The following is a 24,557-nucleotide window of genomic DNA, read 5'->3' on the forward strand; positions in this document are numbered from 1 at the left end:
AAGTAGACTTTAGCTGCAGGCAAAGAGTATAGTAGACTTTGAATGTAATAGTGAAGATAGAAGGAAGTCTGTTGGGGACCTACATTGTCCTAGTCATTCTATTAGAGCAGTGGAAGACCACCTGTGTGACTGAATAACAACTTACATTGTCAGAGTGATGTAATGTTTACAACGTGCCTTTCTTATAACAATGCTTGACATTGGTAATACAGTTATTATTCCTGCTCTGCAGATGAGTAAACTAGGGTACAGAGAGGTTAAATGATTTGCCATGGGCCACACAAGTGTGACTTGTACCTAAGCCTTCTGATTTTAAAAGAACTGTTATTTGACTCTTCTAGCCCAATGTCCAAATGAACTAAGTGAACGCAAGCTATAATTGTCACTTTACCATTCCCCACCATGCTATCCTCTTTGCTGTCCTCTTCTTTTCTTTTCCCTTCCTCTTATTCCCTCCTGTTCCCTTTTTTTTTCTTCATGTCTTTTCCTTTTTTTCTTCCTATTTTGCCTTTGTCTCAGGTCAACAATGGTACCTTTGAATATTTCTTATATCCATTGATGATGCTTAGGGCTATAGATTGTTGCAGAACCCTAGGGACCTGAAAAAAAAAATTAATGAACATTTTTCTCCTTTCTCACTAACCAAATCAGACTCAGTGATGAGTTCACATGTAGTATGCAATTGATTATTGTTCCCACTCCTTTGCCTCTCTTGCCAACTGTTTCTTTACGTACCTAGACAATGTGAACCATGGTAGTGGTACAGGAATTAGGGAGAAGTCATAGTTTTTTTTAATTAGCAAATATTTATCCTTCTCCTGCCCCCACAAAAAGAAAAAAAGAAAATCAAAACCCTTTTTAACAAATGTGCATAGTCAAGTAAAGAAAATTCATATCCAAAAAATATTTCTCTCTCTCTGCACCCTGAATCCATCCATCACCCCCATGAGGAAATAGTTAATGTACTTCATCATCAGTCTAATAGAATTATGGTTGATCATTGGGTTGATCAAAGTTCTTAAGTCTTCCAGAGTTGTTTGTCTTTATAATGTTGTATAATGAAAGATAAGTTGCTCTCCTGGTTCTATTCACCATACATCAATCACTTCATACAGGTCTTGCCAAAACTGTCCTTTTTGTCATTTCTTATAGCATAAAAATATTCCATAATATTCCCATGTTGTAATTTGTTCAGCCATTCCACACATGATAAAAAAAAACCCTTGAGTTTCCAGTTTTTTGCCACTATAAATATTATTTTACTTATTGATCTTTTTCTTCTTTTCTTTTATCTCTTTGGAGAATAAGCCCAGTAGTGGTGTTGCTAGGAGCTTATAACTTTCTGACTTCCCATAAAGACCTACACTACACATGGTTTAATAGTATTGATCCAGCTACAACATTTTGTAACTTATTGGTTATATCTGATAATCCATTATATTGTATGCAGTTGGGAGTGATTTATTCATTTGAAAAACATAGTGATGTCTCTTGTTTGTAGGAGAATTTTATATTACCCGGCACTCCAATCTCTCTGAAATCCATGTGGCTTTCCATCTCTGTGTGGATGACAATGTGAGATCTGGTAACATCACAGCTCGTGATCCTGCCATAATGGGCCTCCGAAATATTCTAAAAGTTTGCTGCACTCATGACATCACAACAATTAGTATTCCTCTCTTGCTGGTGCATGATATGTCAGAGGTAAGCTGGTGAAAAATTATTGTGATTACATAAATATAAAACACACTCTTCGTTATTGGCAATATTGGACAGTGACATAAAAAATCCAAAATGCTAAATAAATTTAGAATCATTTATATTTAGCTTTGAAATACATTACATGATTTTTTTTCTTTTTTTTTGTTGTTTGTCTTAACAGCAGCTGATTTTCCTTCTGAATTGTTTTGCCTAGTATTCAAATTAGCTTGTATTTTCTCAGCACACACACAAGTTGGTGATGGGAAGAAATGACATCTTCATGATGATATTCTGAAAAAGGAATAACCTATAAACAAATAGTCCCGAGCTGCTTCCTACACTGGAGTAGCACTGTGATCTTAAAAGGGTCCTGGTCATGTATTCACCGATTCTGCACTATTATTAATTTTGAATTTTCTGAAGCTCTCTACCCACTACCGCCTCCTCATCCACTTTCATTACTTATAACCCCGTAGCACAGGAGTAAGAGCGAGCGAGCGAGCAAGCTAAGAACCAAGAGGGCCACACTAGCCGGGAACGGAAAAGGAGAAAGAGTGTTGGCACCCGTGATAGACCGAGGATAGACAGTGGACCTAGATGCCATCCTGGAGAAGAAGATAGCACCCACAGACTGCATACTGTCTGCTTTTGGTCCAGATCCGTGTAGGGAAACATTAGTATGGGGGACCATAAAGAAACTCCTATTGTCAATAATGCCCATTAGCAGCTGCCCCGATATTTATAGGCTTAGAGACGTGACCGAGGGTTACAGAGCTGGTAGTCTCTGTCAAAGGTGGGACCTCGGCCCAGGACTTGGAGACCAGCTCTCTACCAAACTACATCATGCTGGCTCTCACCCTTAGTTTTTTTTTTTTGTTTTTTTTTTCCCTGTATGAGGTATTTTATTTTTTCCATTACATGTAAAGATAGTTCTCAACTTTTGTTTATACATGCTTTACAATTTCAGATTTTTTCTCCCTCCCACCCCTCCCTCCCCCCCCCTCCCCTAGACAGCAGGTAATCTGATATAGGTTATATATATATTGTGTATATATATATATATTATATATATACACACATACATATAGATATATATATACACACACACACATATATATACATATAATAACATTAATCCTATTTCTGCATTAATCCTGTTACAAGAGAAAGAATCAGAGCAGTGATGCAAAACCTCAAAATAGAAAGAAAAAAAAAAACCAACAGCACCCAAAACAAAAGAAATAATATGGTTCAATCAGCATCTATACTCCACAGTTCTTTCTTTTTTTTTCTTGGATTTGGAGATCCTCTTCTATCATGAGTTCCCTGGAACTCTTCTGTACCATTGCATTGGTGAGACGAATATAGTCCATCACAGTAGGTCAACACTCAATGTTGATGATACTGTGTACAATGTTCTTCTGGTTCTGCTCATCTCACTCATCATCAGCTCACGTAAGACCCTCCAGGTTTCTCTGAACTCTTCCTGCTCATCATTTCTTACAGCACAATAGTATTCCATTGTATTCATATACCACAACTTGTCCAGCCATTCCCCAATTGATGGGCACCCCCTCAACTTCCAATTCCTTGCTACCACGTAAAGAGCAGCTATAAATATTTTTGTACATGTGGGTCCCTTTCCCCCTTCACCCTTAGTTTTAAGGAAGGGAGGGAAGGAGTTCCTACGTCTGGTAGGTGGAAAATTATGAGGAGAAAATGTTCATTACAATAAACATGAAAATTTTGTGTCAGTATTACATTTTGCAGTAGAGTGAAAAAGAGAGACTGTATCCTTTTTTGGTTTGATTTTGTCTTTTTGAGTGTATCCTTTTTTAAAAATTATTAATAGTTTGACCTGTTTAAAAATAGGTATTATAGGGGCAGCTAGGTGGGGTAGTGGATAAAGCACCAGTCCTGGATTCAAGAGTACCTGAGTTCAAATCCAGCCTCAGACACTCAACACTTACTAGCTGTGTGACCCTGGGCAAGTCACTTAACCCTCATTGCCCCGCAAAAAACAAAAACAAAAACAAGAATAGGCATTATATAGTTTTTACACAGGACATAATTTGAAACAGACCAAACTAGGTTAGAGTAGTCTTCTGCAAATGATTGGACTTAGAGTCAGGAAGATCTGAGTTTGAAGTCAGCCTCAGTGCTATGACTGAACAGCTTGTTTAACCTTTTAGCCTCAGTTTCCTTTCTATAAAATAAGAATAATAATAGTATCTACTTCACAAGTAGATGTAAAATGATTTGCAAACTTTAAAATTCTGCCTAAATATTACTATTACTATATAAATGCAAAAGATTATTAGTTCTATTCAACATAAGATATTTTTAAGTGATTTGTATAGACAGCGAGGTATCAGGAGAGGTTAGGTTATGGATTTGTTATTCATAGTTCTTTTTCCCTCCTTACCCTCCCCTCACATTTTTTTCCGCCATATTCCTTTATGAAATCTTAATTCCAGCAGTGAAATCTTCAATCACATTGATGAACTTGTTGCCATTTTTGAGTTACAGCCACTCACTTGTCCATCTATAAGAGTATTTGGAGAATAAAGTAACAAAGAAAGTTTGTGATGAATGACAGGCACAAGGAAACATACAAACATTCCTGCAGCTGTGGTCCTGGTTAACCCAGTTTATAAAAATGGTTATCTGTAGGTGGAAAACAACCTCAAAAACAATGTTTCCAAAAGTCACTCAGTTCAGATTAACTTCCAGACATCTGATACTGTTAGCATTCCCTCTCCCACCATGGGTTACAAAAGTTGCATGTTTTAAATTAGGACAGCCAGCTGCAGAACATTAAACTGGTTTCTGAAGCATTCAATTTAATTCACATAAGTATATTGAGCCATGATTCTCCAGTTGTATTTAAACCTCCCATCCAGGTCATGAAGTTTATCCTGCAAACCTAAAAATCAGTCAAGTGGCTATGGAGGTAATTCTACTTAGTTTCCTATGTAAGGATCCTAAACCATTTCATAAGTGTTGTTTTTTGCATGCAATAAACAGGATTTTGGAAATCTGCCATAATTTTCTCTTTCATGTCATAATAATTTATTTTCTATTATACATAGCAATTTATATTTTTACCACCTTAAAAATAAAGGTATATGTTGAATACAGATCCATTATTGCTGTGGATCTAGACCTGAGTCTAGGACTTGGATCTGGCCCATAACATGAACACCTTTGAACTGCTATGTCCCATGTCTTAGGGCAAAGTATTGAATAAAATTGATTGCACCAAAAGTGAAGAAGCAGTGCAGAGGAAAAAAAACATTTATTTTATCTATTTTTCATCAAAAAGAAAGATAGGCTATCAATTTGGACTCTGTGATCTGAGAATTCTGTTTCATATAATCGTTGGCATCAGCCCCAAATAGGAGATGGGAGATGGAAGTAGGGTCAAGACTGCTGAGTTGCCACAACTCTACCCAACCCTCCGTTTGTGGTTATCATTAAGTGATTGAGTAATTTTAGTCACTCCAGTGTCCACTCAGTCAACAAGCATTTATTAAGCACCTGCTGTGTACCAGGCATTTAGCTAAGTGCTGGGGATACAACAGTATAATCAATAGCATTTGGAAACAGATTGGAAGACGACACCTAGTGTTGGTACCTTCAACACTAGTAAGGACGTTAGGAAGAGGGAAGGTTTGGGAGGAAAGATAATCAGTTTTGGACATAGTGAATTATCTCATTCAAGATGTCCAATAGACATTTGGAAATGCAGCACTTGAGTTCAGGAGAGAATTTTAAGCTAAACAAAGAGATCTGAGAATCATCTGTGTAAAGTAAGAAAGTAGTTGTGACTACCCTCTCTACAACATCGTTATGAGATTGAATGGTAACAGTGTTTCAAGCAACTTAGCAAGACATGCTTGAAGAATGCAAAATGGCAGGCAGAACTTCCCTAGGCCACCCACTTTCTGAAATACCAGCTAGGAGAATCATTGGAATGTTCAATTTATGCAAATATTGTGAAACACTAAAGTCACTTGTGATTTGTACCTTTTTTTCCCATGAAGATCCAACATTACTTTAATCAAAAGGGCCAATCTGGGCAACAGAAATGAATCTAAATCATGCCCATTGAGAAGTTGTCACATATAATTAAGATCATAATTAAAGTTTTAATTGGTATGAAATAAGCATGCTTGAAGTCCACAAACTGTGTTCATCAAGCACCCACGATGTACTAATAAAGCCTGATTCTCCAGTCTCTTTCCAAGTTCATGTTTCCTCAGTTCATGTCATTTTGTGTCTGTTTTCTTTCCCAAGGACCTTAGTAAGACAAACATGATTAAGAAGAAATTGAAGGGGGGCAGCTAGATGGCGCAGTGGTTAAAGCACCGGCCCTGGATTCAGGAGTACCTGAATTCAAATCCGGCCTCAGACACTTGACACTTAGTAGCTGTGTGACCCTGGGCAAGTCACTTAACCCCCATTGCCTAAAAAAAAAAAAAGAAAGAAAGAAAGAAGAAGAAATTGAAGCCCAATAGACATAAAGATAGCAAAAGAAATGACATAGCCATCATATTGTATAAAGGACACTGGTTGGACTAGATGACTCCAAAATTCCCTTCCCAATTTAATGTATGATTCTATTCAGCTATTCTAAATGAAATCTGATCTAAAAGTTCCAGGAGACTTGAAATAGGTAAATACCCCGATTGTCCAAAAAGGGAAAAACATGGATTCCACAGCCCATATAGATCAGTGAGTCTGAGGTTTGCCCCAGGTAAAAATTCTTTAAAAAGTGATTAAGGGGGCAGCTAGGTGGCGCAGTGGATAGAGCACCAGCCCTGGATTCAGGAGGACCTGAGTTCAAATATGACCTCAGACACTTAACACTTACTAGCTGTGTGACCCTAGGCAAGTCACTTAACCCCAGCCTCAACAACAACAACAACAAAAAGTGATTAAGAACTTAGAAGTTGAGCACTTAGAAATCGATGATCAGTAAGAGTCAACATGGGATTACTAAGAACAAGTTGCACTAAGCTAAGCTCATTCATTTTTTTAATAGTTACTAGAACAGAGCCACCCTACCAATCTATCTGTTCCCCAGACTTTTCTAGCCTCCATGAGGTCCTGGAGCAGGCTCTAGTGGCAGTGGCCTCAGTGTTGTGGGCTCTTACATCTCTCTCAAGGAGATCTTCCCCTCTCCCACAAAATCCAGGAAAGGTCTTCACCTAGTGAGACAAAGGACACTGGCTGCCAACCCCCAAGTCTAAGAGGAGAGGAAAAGGATGGTAACACTCTCAGTAAACTTGTCCTTCCTTATCCTCAGATCTCCTGATTCTTGAATCACTAGTGAAGTGATTGTCAAGTACTGTGCAGCAAGCCTTGTATAGAACTCACACCCCAAGTGCATTCCAAATCTTGATGAATAACTGATGAACAATTCTTGTCTCTTATTTCTTGCCTGTGATATAGGAGCCAAGTGATCCATTGCTAAGAATTGTTCTTCTTTCCCCTTGTTCTGTAGTGTCTTCCTCTGCCTTTCCCTTTCTCCCACAGAAGTGTTTCTTTTGGGCTGGTCAGTTTGACCAGTTGCTTTTTCTCCTTATTATTCCGTTTCAGGGGATGAGTCAGTAGAGGAATGGGGAAAAATATATTTAGAAATGAAGGTGATGTAAAGATAAATGGTATAAATATATTTAACTTAATTTTAAAGAAATATATTTAAATGATTTTTTAAAAAACAAGAATGAATTTAAGTTCTAGAAGTTTACGTAAACTGCAAGCTTTATATGTCAGTAGAATGCTATGGCAAAAACAATGCAATCTTAGTCTGTTTTATTAGGGTGCAATAAGAAAAGCCCCATATAAACCAAAATATTCATAGATTTTTGTGGTAGCAAATAACAAAACAAAGTAGCTGCCCATTGATCGATTGAGAAATTGCTAAATCGTTATACACAAACTTAATGGAATATTATTGTGTCATAAGAAACAACACCCTTCCTGGATCACTGCTTTGTCCCAGCAGAGGGACTTTTGTAGCTCAGTGAAATTATGAGCTATGCTATGCAGAGTTACCCAAGACAGACTCTGGGAGATTTCTTTCTTTCTTCCTTCCTTTCTTTCTTTTTTTTCAGTGTGGGGTAATGAAGATTAAGTGACTTGCCCAGGGTCACACAGCTTGTAAATGTCAAGTGTATGAGGCTGGATTTGAACTCAGGTCCTCCTGAATCCAGGGCTGGTGTTTTATCCACTGTGCCACTTAGCTGCCCCCTGTGGTGGAGATTTCTAACCAAAAAATCCACTGGAAAAGGAAATGACAAACCACTCCATATCTTTGCCAAGAAAATCCCATGGACAGGCATGTTATGAAAGAGTTGGACACGATGGAATAGCCGAACAACAAAAAAGAAACAAGTATAAGAAACTTAGAGAAGCATGGGAAGACGAATATAAACTTATTAAGGAAGAGGGAAACAGAACCAAGAAAACATTATACACAAAAAAGACGGAAGAAACCTGAAACTGAGTATTGTGTAATTATAATGACCTAACTTGGCCAAGATAAGAGTTTAGGAAATGTAACTCCTCCCTTCCATTGCTTTGATGGTATTATATTGCTTATACTGTTAGACACAATTGATGTATTATTTTTGCTGAACTACTTTTTTGTCCTCTTTAATTTTTTTTACAAATGATGCCTGAGTAGAAGGGAGACTGAGAAATAAATGTCATCAATAAAAAAGATGAAAAATGTTTGTACAGAAGGAGGCTCGGTGTTCTGAGCCTACAGCGACAATAATCCCTCTATGACCCGTGCTGGTCAGACCTCCTTTGGAGAATTGCCCAGGCACCGTACTTCAGGAAAAAACATCGGTGAGCTAGAGTTCCCATCTATAGGAGAACAAGAACAGTGGGTGGTCTCAAGCTTGAACCACACAGAGACTGCTTGAAGGAACAGGGGATGCTTAGCCTGAAGAAGAGAAGACTTAGAGGACAGAATGAGTGTCTTCAAGTATTGGAAGGGTTGTCATTTGGAAAGGGATTAAACTTTTTTCTCTGGGGCCCAGAAGATAAAACCAGAATCAATGGGTGAAATTTCCAAAGAAAGCATATTTAGATTGGGTATAAGAAAAAACTTAGGTGGGTCACCACCTCAAGAGGGGGTGCATTCTTTTTCATTGGTGGTCTTCAGAGGCCAAGTAATCACTTATAGTGGTAATTCAGCTTCAGGTATAAGTTGGACTGGGTGGGTTCTGAGGTTCCGTCCAACTGCGTTATGCTGTGATTCTATAATGCTTAACATACATAAGAGTACATTTTCCTAGAGGGGGTCCTCTAAGGTTGTTTCTTTTTTTTAATTCTACCAAGTCAAATGCTTTATGATAATCAACAAACACATCAGGATCTAGTATTCTCTACAACGTTTGGTCGATTGTATGCCTGAAAGATATGGTATGATACAACGAATTGTAAAAGTCTACCCTATTCTCATCAAAGATTCTACAGGTATCATCTCCCTCCTAAAGCTTTTCTAGAGATTGAGAAGCAGATATGGATTGTTAGTTAATAATTACCTTTTGGGGGTAGTGATGTCCACTTTTTTTTTTCCTGTCCTTGAATATCTTCCCCTCTTTCAGGTATCTTGAAAAATGATCCCCCCTGTGCAAGTCACTTAACCCCAATTGCTTCACCAAAAAAAAAAAAAAAAAAGATCCTTCAGTCTTCTTAATACTCTAACATCCATGGGTTTCTTCTGTGTGTCCTCAATCTGGTCCAGCTACTCTTCCTATCTTGATATCTTTTGGTGCCAATTCTGTTTCCTCAAATAGCACTAAGGCTTTAGTCTAATTGTAGTATCATTGATGATTAAAATAATTTGTTATAGAAATATTAATAGATATGTTTGTTGTCCTTCCAATTTCAGCTATATATACTTTTGGAATGGTCTAGGTTATTTCGGTCTCACATGAAGCTTTCTGCAGACTCATTTTTCATCCACCAATCTCAACCGTTTTATTAATTAACCTAGCCTATGATCTTAAATCATCCTCCTCTCTAAGATTTGCAAATGAGTTTATATCCTATCTTGGCATTGCCCTTGATTACCGTCAGTCTTTGCTTGGCAAGGAGGTCAAGTGTCTGCTGGCCTTAGTGGTTTCAGGATACTTTTTGCCTCCTTATCATGGCAATTTCTTGACATTGGTAAATTAACTTGTACACAGGAACTCCGTTAAAAGCTCCATAGTTGTTTTTTGGGTGATGTTATTCCCTCAGGCAATACTGATTTGCCTTAGAACACTATACCATTGGCATTTCACATCTCTGACTTTCATTATACATGGCTTTTTTAGAGCTGCTAAATATAGTGTCTCCCAAAAGTCTTAGTGCAGTTTTAGGCTAATAAAGCTTTTAAACTTAAAACTGCATTAAAACTTTTGGGACACTATGTATAGGTGGTATATTGCACACTTATGGAAAGTTTAAAATGCCTTTTAAAGTGCATGCTACAGAGAAGGGATTTGTTAGAGGTTAAATTAGAATAGTTATTAACTTGAAACTAAGGGGGTACATTGGTACCCTGAAATACAAAAGGTAAAAGATGAAAGCCTTGAGAAAGTTGGATAGAATCTTGAAATATTTTAGGCCCTCTATAAAAAAGGTCTAGGGTCTGTTTAGGTGGAAGAAGTATCCATGTTAATAAAACCATGGATTTTTCAAGGTATCAAATTACTATCAATATGAGAATTAAATGACATTCAGTTGTCAGCATCTGAAAGAAGGGGCAAAATGTTGAATAGGGGAAAAACCATTAAAGGAATTATCCAAAAAAAGGCTTTTGAAGGCATTCAGTGAGATCCTTTTTTATCACCAAATAGAACTAAAAGAAAAAGCTAGTGAAAGTATTTACATGAAATAATCCTGGCCTTTTGAGAAATACTAAATAGTCCAGTTTTAATTATCCATTGTAATATGATGTATTAGTAGCATAATATTTAATCCTCTTGTACTTGGGGCCAGTATCAAGAAGCTCAGGACAGATACACTTAGGAGATTGGGTTCAGAATGAGACAGCGAAGTTAGTCTGGGGAAAAGCAGCCATGAGGTAAAGCTCAGGGTGAGGGAAACAGTGAAGGACAGAAAGGTGGCATCTGGTCTGACCTGCCAGGAAAATTCATCTTGCAGAATCTGCTTCAAGGGACCAGCCAGAGCAGAGAGAAGTACAAGGTGAGAATTGGAGCTGCTTCAAATAGGGCCAGATCACCTATGTCCTAAAAACCCACAGAGAAGAAATATCTTCCTAGGAATTCATGATGGCAAGGCAGCTGAAGTCCTTGCTTAGCTCTCTGCTGGGCTTTGGGGATGCAGGCTCATGAAGCCTACACAGAGTAGTTCTAAGTAGGTCTAGGTAGATTAAGAAGAAATTTTAGTGAACTAAGGAGAGTAGTCAAGTATCTTATAATGACAAAGATCAGAATTAAACAAAAGAATCTTTTTATCTATGTTCTCCTCACCCTTTTCTAATTGTATTTGTCCCAGTAGTACTTAATGATAAGTTGCTTTAATACCACTAAGACATCGGGAAACAGCAAGTAAAGAGGTGAGGAGACCCTGGGCATGTTTCCCTGTAGGTGACCTGATCCTTGAGTACCCCCAAAATCAGGGGGAACATGGTGATAGCCTGGAACCTGAAGGGGTAAACCAAGACCTATAGGTACAAGGCCTCTTGTCTGCTACTGCACCGGATACCACCACAACAGAAATAGGATGTGAATGTGTGGTGCGTGATGAGTAAAAACATTCTGGGATTAACTAGCTACAGTTGTCAACAAAGTGAATGATCTATAGAGGGATAATCAAGTGTTGATTAAATTTTTAATAGATCATGATGAACATTGAACATATGGTAAAATATGTTGATTGGTTTTTGCTGAAATGGTTTTTTTTTTTCTTTTGATCTTTGTTACAAGGGAAAGTTCATTGGTAAGGAGACAAGGAGAAGGTTATGTTTGAAATTTAATATAATGTAAAAGCAAAACACAGCAGTAGAAAAACAGATTAAGAAGAAAATAATCAATACTACTGATGCACAACTTTTTTGTTTTGTTTTATTTTCAGGAAATGACTATACCGTGGTGCTTAAGGAGAGCAGAACTTGTGTTTAAATGTGTAAAAGGTTAGTATTTCAAAAAGTCCAAATGGCCAGCTGTTGGTCTTTATAAATTGTAGCAAATAGGCCAACCCAAAAAGAATGTTGAGTATTGAAAGCTTCAGCCACAGTTACATGTAGCCTAGCTTGCAAACATTTTAGAAAGGGCCTCCTTCTCCCTTTGCCAGAGAGAAAGTATAACAGCTTCATTAGCTCTTCTCTGATAAGCTCTTCATACCTTTCTCTGATTCTTGCCTTTTATTATAATGAATATTAATCATGATAAATCACCTTGCATTTGTATTTACCTGGCAAAGTAGATTAGTTCTTTCCTTCTTAGAAATGAGGAATTGCGTCTCAGAGAGGTCATGGGTTGCTAATAAGTGGTAGAGCTAGAACTACACTCGGATCTGGTGACTAATAATCTGGAGCTCTTTCTGCTACATCATGTTTCACCTCTGCTTGAACATTCACTTGGCAAACCCAGCCCCAGATCATTAAATTAGCTTTCAGGAAATCTTTGATAGCATTTTAGAGAGAAGCATTTCCTAGACAAAGTTGGCCACAAATGTGTTGGGTTTGAAATATGTTGATAATAGTGTAGCTAAATAAAGAAATTTTTCAGCATGAAGTTTTTCATGCTGAAAAATTTCAACACATAGTAAGTGTTTTTGATACATACATTAATGTTTTAAATTGAAAATTATTGTAAGCATTAGAATTTTCTCCTGTAACTCCTACTCCTATGGCATCATGGCATCATGGTTCCACAGAACCCAGTTCGGGAAACAATTTTATGAAGCTTTATTGGAGTAGAGGGAAACAAAGGAGAGGAGAGTATTGTCAGGATGATACTTAATTACTGCAACATCAAAATGGCACAAGGAACTGGGGAAACGAAGAAAAACTTGTTATTGGTCTCTGAGACTTGGTGATACCATGAAGCATATGGCTACTCAGAAAACTTAGGAGAAGTGATGCCTCACAAAGAAGGCCCCTACAGAGCAATGCTCATAGTTTAGCTAAACTTTCACTTGTTTCATTGTCAGGTTTCATGATGGAAATGGCTTCATGGGATGGAGGGATTTCTAGAACCGTACAATTCTTGGTGCCACAGGTATGTTAATCAAACTAGTATGATCCCACTCTAAGTCTATGACTCTGATAAAACACACTCTAGATATAACAAGGCATCCTAGGCCAAGTCATCTTAGAGAGAAAACATCAAAACTCTTAGTAGCTTCCTTTTCTTTAACAGAAGGAGCCTTTGACTGCAGAAAAATGGTTTTATAAGAGAACCCAGAATCAGTCTCACACTTAAGCATAATTTTTTCTTTCAAAAAAATTCTTAATTTTTATTGATATATTTTGCTTTTATACCTTCATTCCCAAACATTTACCATTTCTTCTACCCAGCTAGTTTTCCCTTATAATAAAGATTTTTTTGTTTGTTTGTTTTTTTGTTTTTTGTTTTTTGGTGAGGTAACTGGGTTAAGTGACTTGCCCAGGGTCACACAGCTAGTAAGTGTTAAGTGTCTGAGGCCGGATTTGAACTCAGGTCCTCCTGACTCCAGGGGCAGTGCTCTATCCACTGTGCCACCTAGTTGCCCCATAATAAAGATTTTTTTTTTTTGAAGTGAGGCAATTGGGGTTAAGTGACTTGCCCAGGGTCACACAGCTAGTAAGTGTTAAGTGTCTGAGGCCGGATTTGAACTCAGGTACTCCTGAATCCAGGGCCCGTGCTTTATCCACTGCGCCACCTAGCTGCCCCCATAATAAAGATTTTAAAAGAAAAGAGGGGAGGGGAAGCAGTTCAACAATGCATTGCCCAAATCTGACAGGTTATGTAATATTTCATTTTCATGGTCTCCCACCTCTCCAAAGAAGGGGGATGGTAGTGCATTTTTTCACCTTTTCTTGGACAGACTTGGTTATATTGATACAGTATTCAGTTCCAGGTTTGTTTGTTTTTTCCATTTACATCATTGTCATTATGCATTTTGTTTTCCTGGTTCTGCTTATTATTTCACTCTGTATTATTTCATATAATTCTTTGCATTGTGTTTGGTTTTCCATTCTTTTTTCCTATTTAGACTTTGGTACATATTTAGTACTGATGCTACTCATTAAATAGCCTCTAATTACCTTGCAGTACCATATTTATTGTCAGTAAATATCACAACATTTATTTTCAAAGAAATAAATATCTCAGCATGTTCTTAAGTCATCATTGAAAGATAATTGAGCTTATATGGAAAGTTTCAAAAATGTCAAATTACTCAGTGGTTTAATTTGATTTTTAAAGTTATGGTCTTGTAATAGATGTGAAGGTTTTTTCCTTACCTTTTACAGAGTATTTCTGAAGAAATGTTTTACCAGTTGAGTAACATGCTCCCGCAGATCTTCCGAGTGTCATCCACACTCACATTGACATCTAAGCATTAAACTCTTCTTCGACAGCAAATTGATGAAAGTGAATTATTAAATATTCCGTGACTGAGGCAACACTGGAATTATCTCAAAACTTAGGTGATGAGAGAGTAACTGTACTGGCATAAGTCACATTGTAAGGTGTCTGTGTTAAGCTTGCCAGATGGTCATTTGTATATGAACAAATGAAGTCTTTAATTCATACATTGACATTTTAAAATCTCCTCCTATGAGCAGTCCCTAGAGCATCTAGACTAGTCACTATCAGTGGACTATATGTGTATGCCACATATTACTTTTGTCAGTTCAGAAGTCTTATTTGTTTCCTTTATGTAGGACACTAGCTGCATCTTTTTTCTTATTTTTCCTGGAGACATAACATTTTGTGACCTTGGAAAGATCTAACTTATAATAGGTATTAATTTGAGCCTTCCTTCTTGGTAAATAATGAAGCATTTAAATGTCAGTTATATGCAAGGCTTTACTAAAAATGAAATGCCCTGTTTACAGTACTTACCTAGTAAAAAGGAAAATAAACTGAAATATAAGCAGCAAATAGAATCTGTGTGAAAATTCTTAGTAGAAATGAGTGTGCTATTTCAGTCTACCAACAGACATTTATTTGTAATCACCTACTATGTGCAAACACTGTACTAAGTGATTCAGATACAAAAATACAAGTGAAACAGTTGCTTCCCTCAAGGAAGTTACATCCTCATCAGGGAGATAATATGTACATATTCAAAAAACACATCAAATGGGGACAAGGCAAGCTTAAAAGAGAAGGGACAGGTAGTTGAGGTGATTGGGAAGGGGCTCTTGCAGACCTGCAGCACATGAGCTCAATCTTGAAGGAAACCTGGGCACAGAGGTAAGTGGAGAGAGCACCCCAGGCACAGAGCATTGTTGTTGCAAAGGCAGAGACTCGGGAGATGGCGCACCATGTCTGAGCAGTAGCTAGTGGCTCTGATGACTGGCCTATAGGGAAGTCATGTTTGCCAAGGGCAGAAAAGTAGAAACGCATTGAGTTGAGAATAATCCAGAATGCCCCACTAAGGGGTTTCTGTTTCATCTTCTAGATGAGAGGGAGTTATGGGAATTTTGTTGAAGTAATGGGTGATCTGGTCACCCCGTGGCTAGAAGGAAATCACTTTTTGTGACTGGAGGGTGGATTGGAGTAGGAAAAGACTTGGGGCAAGGATACCAAAAAGTTTAAACTTAAACATGAAATAAAATGAACATTTCCATATACAAAGTAGGTCTTAGGGAAAAAAAAGAATTATATGTGAAATTGTAAATCTGTCGTGTACAGCTTGCTTTTCCTTTTATGTCTATAATAAATTAAACATGTAACTTTCAAAACTACATTGCCTCTATCCTTTCTGTTCTGTGCATTTTTTAAAAAATGGTTCAGTGAGTTCCAACTTCTCCCTCTCCTTCCTTCCTGCCTCTGCCATTGGAAAAAGATAAATAAATAAAACCCTTGTGACAAATGTCCATAGCAAAGTAAGTTCCCGCATTAGCCATATCCAAAGATGTATTTCTCATTCTTCACCATCAGGAAGACCAATTAGGTCTATTGCAGTAACCAGGTAACAGGTGATAAGGGCTTGAACTAGTGTGGTCACTGCAAGACAGATGGGGAGAAAACCAGTATTTGTCAACTGATTGGATGAGTAGGGGGCAGCTAGGTGGTGCAATGGATAGAGCACCAGCCCTGGATTCAGGAGGTCCTGAATTCAAATCTGGCCTCAGACACTTGAGGTGATTGGGAAGGGGCTCTTGCAGACCTGCAGCACATGAGCTCAATCTTGAAGGAAACCTGGCACTCGCTTACTAGCTGTGTGACCCTAGGCAAGTCACTTAACCCCAATTGCCTCACCAAAAAAAAAAAAAAAGAAGAATGATTGGATGAGTGAGACTGAGAGGTCAAGGATGACACCAAAGTTATAAGCCTGGGAGGGTAGTGATGACCTTAATAGTAATTGGGAAGTTAAGAAGAGGAGTGGGCTTGGGGGACACATTGGATTTTCAGTGTTTACAGGATATCTGGTGGAAATTTGTCCACTATGTAGTGGGTGATGTGGGATTGAACTTCTACAGAGAGACCAGAGCTGGATATATAGATGTGGGGTTCATATGTAAAGGAATGATAACTGAACCCATGGGAACTGATAAGATAGCCAAATTAATGTAGAGGAAGAAGAGAAAAGGTGCCATTGGAGTTTGACAAAATTTGATGGGCATAGGACACAGGAGCAAGGGAAAATGTAGTATTAGAGTTAAACTGATTATCTGAAGGGTCAAGATTAGAAAAGTTTGTAAACAGAGGAAGAATGATGTCCTGGGAAGGTATGGAGAGATGGAAGGATTGGAAGTCATGGTGAGGATAAAGAATAGGGAATAAGGTATAGGGAGAGGTGAAATGATAAAAGATTACAATTGGATAAAGGAATTTTGGAGTTCTAGACCACTTCTAGGTGATGACAAGGTCAAAGATATGGCCATCACTTTGTGTAGCCAAGGTAGAGTAAAAGAGTGAACTATGGGTATTGAGTAGATGGAGGCACTGAAAAAAAGTTAAGGCATTTGAGAGACCATCAAGTATATTGAAGCCCTTTAGTTTGTGGACAGGAGTTGGGTAGGAAGGAAGATTTTGAGGCAGGCACTGAAAAAGGAGGGGCAATGTCCTGTATTTATAACAAGCCACCAGGATCCTGAATAAATCTCAAAGAAGGAGGGGGTGCTGAGTGATAAGGAAGAATCTACAAGTGGCAACAGAAAACAAGGAGTGTTTCAGTCCTTATACAAGGACCAATGAGGAGGGGTATCAGGTAAGAAGGAGAGTACAACCAGTACTGCAAAGAATGGCCACCAATGTAGTGTTGCCTGGCGTGACTCAGTTCTCAGTGAGTGCCAGAAGATGGAAGGAAGGTGAAGAGATTTTAAATGAAAGGAAGTTTGTTGATTATAAAAGAGGCACTCCAGAGAGCACAGTGGAAATGGTGCACAGAATATGAGGATGGACTTGGGGTTGAAGTAGGTGGGAATGAGGGAGTGGACTACAGAAGTTGGAAAAGGAGGGTTTGTTAAGCAATGTTCAACACTACTAGAAGGGGAGAATAAGCAGGTGGGGAGTATGCTAAGCACTGAGGAATGAGTCCATGAAGAATATCAATGGGTAGGAGAAGTTCTGCAGATGAAGAAAGGTGATTGGAACATTCTAAATCTGCATGGCCTACCTAGGAACTAGGCAGCCACGTGATATTCCAAAGGCATTACTCACTCTGCTGAATTGAGGAGAACAGAGAAGAGTGAGCATCCCGAAGTAAATTCAAGCAGGGCCCAGGTCATTTGTTCCCAGAGCTGTCCAGAAGCCCCAAAGTATATTTCCAAGGTTTCAAGTGTTTATCATACTGAAGGAGAACTAAAGTTTGAGGCTAATCCTTCCTTACTTAGTTTATCTGGTAAACTAGTAAATTATTCTTATTTGACCTCTTGACATAAGTCAATCTGAAACCGATCCCCAGTAGAATTTTCATGCCTAGCTACCTTGTGGCAATCAGGTTACTATATGTGTAATATGATTTATTTTTTCTTTTGTTTTCCATGTTTTTACTGCCCCTCTGCCTGCTCCCTTTTCTTCCCCTGTTACATTTTTTTTTTTTTTTTTTTTGCGGGGCAATGGGGATTAAGTGACTTGCCCAGGGTTGCACAGCTAGTAAGTGTCAAGTTGTCCGAGGCCAGATTTGAACTCAGGTACTCCTGAATCCAGGGCCGGTGCTTTATCCACTGTGCTATCTAGCCGCCCCCTCCCCTGTTACATTTTACACCTTCCTTGTATGCAGCCTTCTGCTTTCCCAGTCTTATCTGCTGCTTTCTTTTTCTACTACTACTTTATCCTCTCTTTCTCTTCTGACTTTGCTACTTCTCTCTGTGCTTCCTTGTTTTCTCTTCCCTTTACTACCTTCCATCTCTCGGTGCCAACCACAGTTTTTCCAGCTGCTTCCCACAGATACTTTACCACATTCATGATATACTTACCAATACATTGGACACTCTTGATCAGAAGACAAATATAGAAACAGAAGCTCAGTCAAATCAGATATATCTACCTCCCAGTTATTCCCCAACCCTCTTAATTCTTGTTCCTTCCCTCTGTTAATAATTTCCTATTTATCCATAGTTTGCTTGGTTTATATTTGTTTGCATTTTGATTATAAGATCAGGGACTGTCTTTTGCTTCTTTTTGTATCCCTTGTGCTTAGCTCAGTGCCTGGCATGTAGTAGGCACTTAATAAATGGTTATTGATTGATTGATTGACCAAGTGAGATAACAGGTTAAGTACTGTGCAAACCTTAAAGTACTATATAAATAATAGTTATCATTATTATTGCGGTGTATAGGATGTTCAGGCTCTGGTATGACAATTTGCTGACCTCATTTCAGGGTGGACACCTGATTCACCCAACTCTCACCTGTGGCTCCAAGAACCTGGAGTATGTGCAGCAGCTACACCCCAGCATAGGGTAACTGACAGGCCTCAAGCCCATCAATGAGTTAGGGGGATAATTATCCCCAAACATAGGAAGACTTTTTCCTGGCAGAATGGGTAGATGAGAACAATTTCTTAACAAAGGTTTTGAAGCAGACACTGTGGAGCACATAAAGCTTGGTCAGACTCAATGTCAAGATGCCAAGGTAATCCGCTGTATCCCTGGCTACCACCAGTTGTCCTGACAATTTTGTCTTTCCACTGGACTTCCATGACTCTGGAAAAGAGTAAGGCTGATGACCTTGTGCAGCTCTGCCTCAGTTAAATCCAATTCACACACAAGACATCACTCGTGATGTCACTGGTCCTCTTAGAAAATGAAGGACAAACAACATCATCATAATATAACTGTACAAAAGTAAAATGAATAGTATTTCAGTGTATTTTTCTCACTGAAGGATAGCAGAGTGTTAAAGACAAGAAGTATAATGTACTGGTGCTTGGATAGATATACAGACAATTATTCTCATTTCAAGAAATAGTAAAGTACTTCCTGAATATGCTCTTGTAATGGCTGTTAGAATATTTTAAATTCTTCTTCCATTGTTATTCACAAGTACATGTCTCTAAGTACTATAAAATTCTCTTTCTTATATATGTGAGGGATCTGAAGCATAAAGGCAAATGCCCAGAGTGTTGAAGAACTGGTTCGCCAAACTCCCAGTCTAGTACCAAGTGGACAATTCCACAGACCTCTGCATAAAGTGATTTTAATGTAATGCTAATTTGCTCCAGACGTGGGGGAAGGAGGGAGGAAGGTAGCTGCTGGCCCAGAGAGGGAGGGGGCTGACACATAGTTCAAGGACTCATGGGGACCAGGGACAGAGAAGTGACAGCAGGAGGAGGAGGAATACTTTGGGGCTGGGGCCAGTCATGTGAGGGGTTGGAGAAGAAAAATGGGGGCTGGACAGGGACACAAGCCATGCAGGACAGGTGGGCAGAGTACAGCAAAGATTTCCTTTCCTGTCTCTAACTCGCCATTGGTTTGGTTTGGTTTGCTTTGCTTTGCTTTGGGTTGGGTTGGGGTGGGGGGGCTGGAACCAAGGGGCAGGAGTGGAGAGAGAGAGAACACAGTACTATATAGTAAAGTTAACATAGGTGTTTTCTTGAAATGCAGATTTCTTTCAAAATTCTTTACATATTTAAATTTGTTTTTAAAAGTGAGAACTATCTGTACTGCATAGCCCTGTCCTACTGAAGATGAATTCAATGATCTCACCAAGGTCTGATCTGTGAATCTCTTCAGCAAACCAATGCCAAATGATAATATGCCTCCAAGGTAACACTCACCAAAGACCTTCCATAAACTCCTAAAATTTGCACATAGGGCTATAACCACACAGAATACAAACCTGAAATAGTTCTAGTCACATCCCTTAAGGGTTTCTAAATAAGATAGTACTGATATGAACACAAGTATAAGAATAACTAATAAAGCCTTGAGCAAATGCTTAACTATTTGATGAAGTTAAATATTTGCACTGTATAGAGAAGAGTCTTTTTTGAAAAGGTTGAAATGATAGGGGAAATGATCATTTCCCAAGTTATCTGGAAAGGCTCCATGGACCGGGATGGATTGTCAGGTGCTGCTTGAATTCCTGGAAAGGCGAGGTCTTGGCAAGTTAGGTTCACAAAGGGTATTTTAGGCTTATGGGGAATCTTAGAAGGCATGGGGACAGGAATAGGGTAAAGGAACACAGCGATGGACAAACTTACCATAAAAGTTGAGATAGCTCAAGCAGACTAGTTCCTTTTTTGGGTTCCTAGTGAGGTCTGAACATTAAAAGGAGAATGACTCAGTGGGCATGAAGTTTTCTATTTGTATAAGCAGTGCTGCATTCCTTGGATGCATGACAGCACAGTCCCCAAGGCCTTCAAAATACTCTTGGAAAATGGCACGTACCAAGAAGGGACACTGCACTGAGGTCTTTATATCTATTACCTCTTCCCTCCCCCTCCCCCATTCTTCTGAATGCCAGACCAAGCAAGGAATTACACAAGCATTTCAAGGAGCCAGAGATAGATAGGGTGCTTGTGGTCGCAAGGCAGTATAGTATAGTTGCCCTGGGTTCAGCATCATGGAAAAACATGAAACTTTTACAACAAAGCCACCTTAGCTTGGTCAAGAATTGGCATCTCTAGAGCAAGGAAGCTAATATTCCAGATGCCCTGAAATGTATGGTTTGTGTCACTTCTGTTGGATACTAGCCAGTTGTCCCATGAAGAAAAAAACAAGCAAGCATACCTCAGAGATATTGAGAGTTTGATTCCAAACCACCGCAATAAAGCAAGTCACATGAATTTTTTGGTTTCCCAATGCATATAAAAGGTATGTTTATACTATACCATAGTCTATTAAGTATGCAATAGTATCATACCTAAAAAAAATGTACATACCTTAATTAAAATACTTTATTGCTAAAAAAATGCTAAATAGCATCTGATTCTTCAGCAAGTTGTAATCTTTTTGCTAATGGAGGGTCTTGCCTCGATGATGATGGCTTCTAACTGATCAGGGTGATGGTTGCTGAAATTTGGGAGGAGGGGAGTGTGATTTCTTAAAATAAGACAACGGGCGGGGCGGGGGGGGGCATCTAGGTGGCACAGTAGATAAAGCACCAGCCCTGGATCCAGGAGGACCTGAGTTCAAATCCAGCCTCAGACACTTGAAATTTACTAGCTGTGTGACCCTGGGCAAGTCACTTAACCCTCATTGCCCTGCAAAATAAATAAATGAATGAATGGATGAATGAATGGATAAATAAATACAATATAATAAGACAACAATGAAGTTTGCCACTTCAATTAGCTTCCTTTCATGAAAGATTTCTCTGTAATATGCAATACTGTTTGACAGCATTTTACCCACCATAGAACTTCTTTCAAAATTGGAGTCAATCTTCTCAAATCCTGCCTGTGCTTTATCAACTACGTTTATGTAATATTTTTTCTTTCTTTTTTTTTTTTTTTGGTGAGGCAATTGGGGTTAAGTGACTTGCCCAGGGTCACACAGCTAGTAAGTGTCAAGTGTCTGAAGCCGAATATGAACTCAGGTACTCCTGAATCCAGGGCCAGTGCTCTATCCACTGAGCCACCTAGCTGCCCCTTATGTAATATTTTTCAATATCATGTCTCAGAGGCTTAAAGAGAGGAGGCAGTGGTCAATGGAGCAGTCAGAACATAAAACATTTATTGATTAAGTTCACCATCTTATATGGGCATAGTTTGTGGCACCCAAAAACAATTACAATAGTAACATCAAAGATCACTGATTATGGATCATTGTAACAGATGATATAATAATAATGACAAAATTTAAACATTGTGAAAATTACCAAAATGTGACACAGAGATACAGTACATGCTATGGGGAAAATGGCGCCATTAGATTTGCCCCATGCAAGGTTGCCATAAACCTTCAGTTTTCAAAAACAACAACAACAAAAACATACCAATATCTCTGAAGTGCAATAAAGAGAAGGACAATCAAATTAGGTATACCTGTAAAGCCCCCTGTGCATAGATTTTCCCACTTAGGGAACTACTCTACTCAACTGGAGAAAGCAGAAATAGTGTCATTAAGTATCTTTGTGGGGTAACAGTGGTATATAATACACCTTCCAAAGAGAGCACTGAACTAGGAGTTAAAAGATCTGTCTTCTATTCCTGGTTGACATTAGCTATGTGGTTTTTGTCAAATCACGATCTCCCTAAGCTCAGCCCTTCATCTGTCCAATAAGGTCCCTTCTGTGACAGGATAGCATTCCTACTTGGTCCTTTTCCCCTTCATTTTAAGTCTACCTCCACACCATGTGTTACTTGTTACCACCTTGACTCCATCTCCCCACCACTTGCCCCTATCTGACAGCCCTTCTAACCACTGAGAACATGACAGAGTACAACAATATGGAAAAGTCCTCTGAGGGATCCAAAATCAGCAAGACTAAACTAGCAGAGTGATTGTGAAAACTGTACTGGTGGACCAAGCTGTGATAGTAGCATGAGAGATATGACTTGAATGCCTACCTCATTTTGGAAAGGTAGTTAAAGTTAAAATAGATCCAGTAGGGGGACAGCTAGGTGGTTCAGCGGATAAAGCACCAGCCCTGGATTCAGGAGGACCTGAGTTCAAATTTGGCCTCACAAATTTGGCCTCACAAATTTGGCCAACATTTGACACTTACTAGCTGTGTGACCCTGGGCAAGTCACTTAACCCTCATTGACATGCAAAAAAAATAGATCCAGTTACTAGAAGATTGAGGGAATTTAGATTTGTGCTTTTTTATTTTTCTCTTTTCCTTAAGTATTTTATTTTATTTTTCCAATTACATGTAAAGATAGTTTTCAACATTCATTTTTGTAAGATTTTGAGTTTGCATGACTGCTCATGTATTGCTTATATTGAATTGCTTGAGTTCTTGGTGGGGAGGAAAAGAATTTGGTACAAAAAGGTTTTTTTGCTTTGTTTTGTTTTATTTGGGGGGGGCAATTGAGGTTAAGTGAGTTGCCCAGGGTCACACAGCTAGTGTCAAGTGTCTGAGGTCAGATTAGAACTCAGGTCCTCCTGAATCCAGGACCATTGCTCTATCCACTGCGCCACCTAACTGCCCCTGGTACACAAAGTTTAAAAAAAAAATAATTTGATGTCAAAATTTGTATTTTACATGTAATTTGGGGAAAAATTCTAAATATATATATACATAAAGAAAATATTATGCTTTCATCTGCATTCAGACTCCATTGTTCTTATTCTGAATGTAGAGAGCATTTTCCTTCATGAGTCTTTTGGAATTATCTTGGATCATTGTATTGCTGAGAGGAACTAATTCCATCATAGTTGGTCATCACACAATGTTTTTGTTAACTGTGTACAATGTTCTGGTTCTGCTCACTTCACTCAGTATTAGTTCATGTAAGTCTTTCCAGGGTTTTCTGCAATCTGCCTGCTCAAAATTTCTTATAGTACAATAGTATTCCATTACATTCATATACCACAACTTGTTCAGGCATTCTCCAGTTGTTGGGCATCCCCTCAATTTCCAATTATTTTCCACCACAAAAAGAGCTGCAATATTTTTGTACATGGGGGTCCCTTTCCTTTTTTTATGATCTCTTTGGGATATAGACCTCGTAATGGGTTTCTTGGGTCAAAGGGCTTGCACAGTTTTATAGCCCTTTGGGCATAGTTCTAGATTTGTGCTTTTCAAAGATGCTGCCAATGTTGATAAGGTTCTGGAATTTTAAAAGTACACAAATGGGATAGTGTTGTTATACATGAAATGGAAAAGAGCTCCTCCCACCAAAGTCAAATATTTGTGGGTTGCTTAAGCCCAAAATATAGCTAAAGGATAGATCATAGTATATTTGGGAGCATTTGGAGAAATTAAGAAACTTGAATTTCCTATGAACACAAGAACAAATGAGGAGGATTCTATTTCACCATATATACAGGATGAAGAAGGGCAGCTAGTGCTACAGTTTATAGAGTCCTGGTCCTGGACTCAGGAGGACCTGAATTCAAATTTGGCCTCAGACCCTCTGTGATCCTGGAAAAGTCACTTAACCCTGTTTGCCTCAGTTTCCACATCTGTAAAATGAGCTGGAGAAGAAAATGGCAAACCATCTTAGTATCTTTGCTGAGAAAATGGGGTCACAAATAGTCAGACATTACTGAAACAACTGAACAACACAAGTTGAAGAAGTAGTTAATAAAGTATTTTATTTTTTTCTGTTA

General features: G+C 38.6%; 1 protein-coding gene across 2 annotated transcripts in view; it reads left to right on the forward strand.

The window, feature by feature from the left end:
* C5H12orf4 (chromosome 5 C12orf4 homolog) overlaps positions 1-15,607 on the forward strand; it is a 55,614-nt gene extending 40,007 nt beyond the window's left edge. For both annotated transcript variants that reach the window (XM_043969292.1, XM_043969293.1), the window contains 4 exons: positions 1,502-1,704; positions 11,806-11,863; positions 12,886-12,953; positions 14,189-15,607. In XM_043969292.1, coding sequence (XP_043825227.1) covers positions 1,502-1,704; positions 11,806-11,863; positions 12,886-12,953; positions 14,189-14,281 — 422 coding nt within the window. In that variant the 3' untranslated portion in view covers positions 14,282-15,607. The remainder of the gene's footprint in view (positions 1-1,501; positions 1,705-11,805; positions 11,864-12,885; positions 12,954-14,188) is intronic.
* Positions 15,608-24,557: the final 8,950 nt, after the last annotated feature.

This window comes from Dromiciops gliroides, chromosome 5, assembly GCF_019393635.1.
Source record: "Dromiciops gliroides isolate mDroGli1 chromosome 5, mDroGli1.pri, whole genome shotgun sequence".
In the NCBI taxonomy this organism is placed as follows: domain Eukaryota; kingdom Metazoa; phylum Chordata; class Mammalia; order Microbiotheria; family Microbiotheriidae; genus Dromiciops; species Dromiciops gliroides.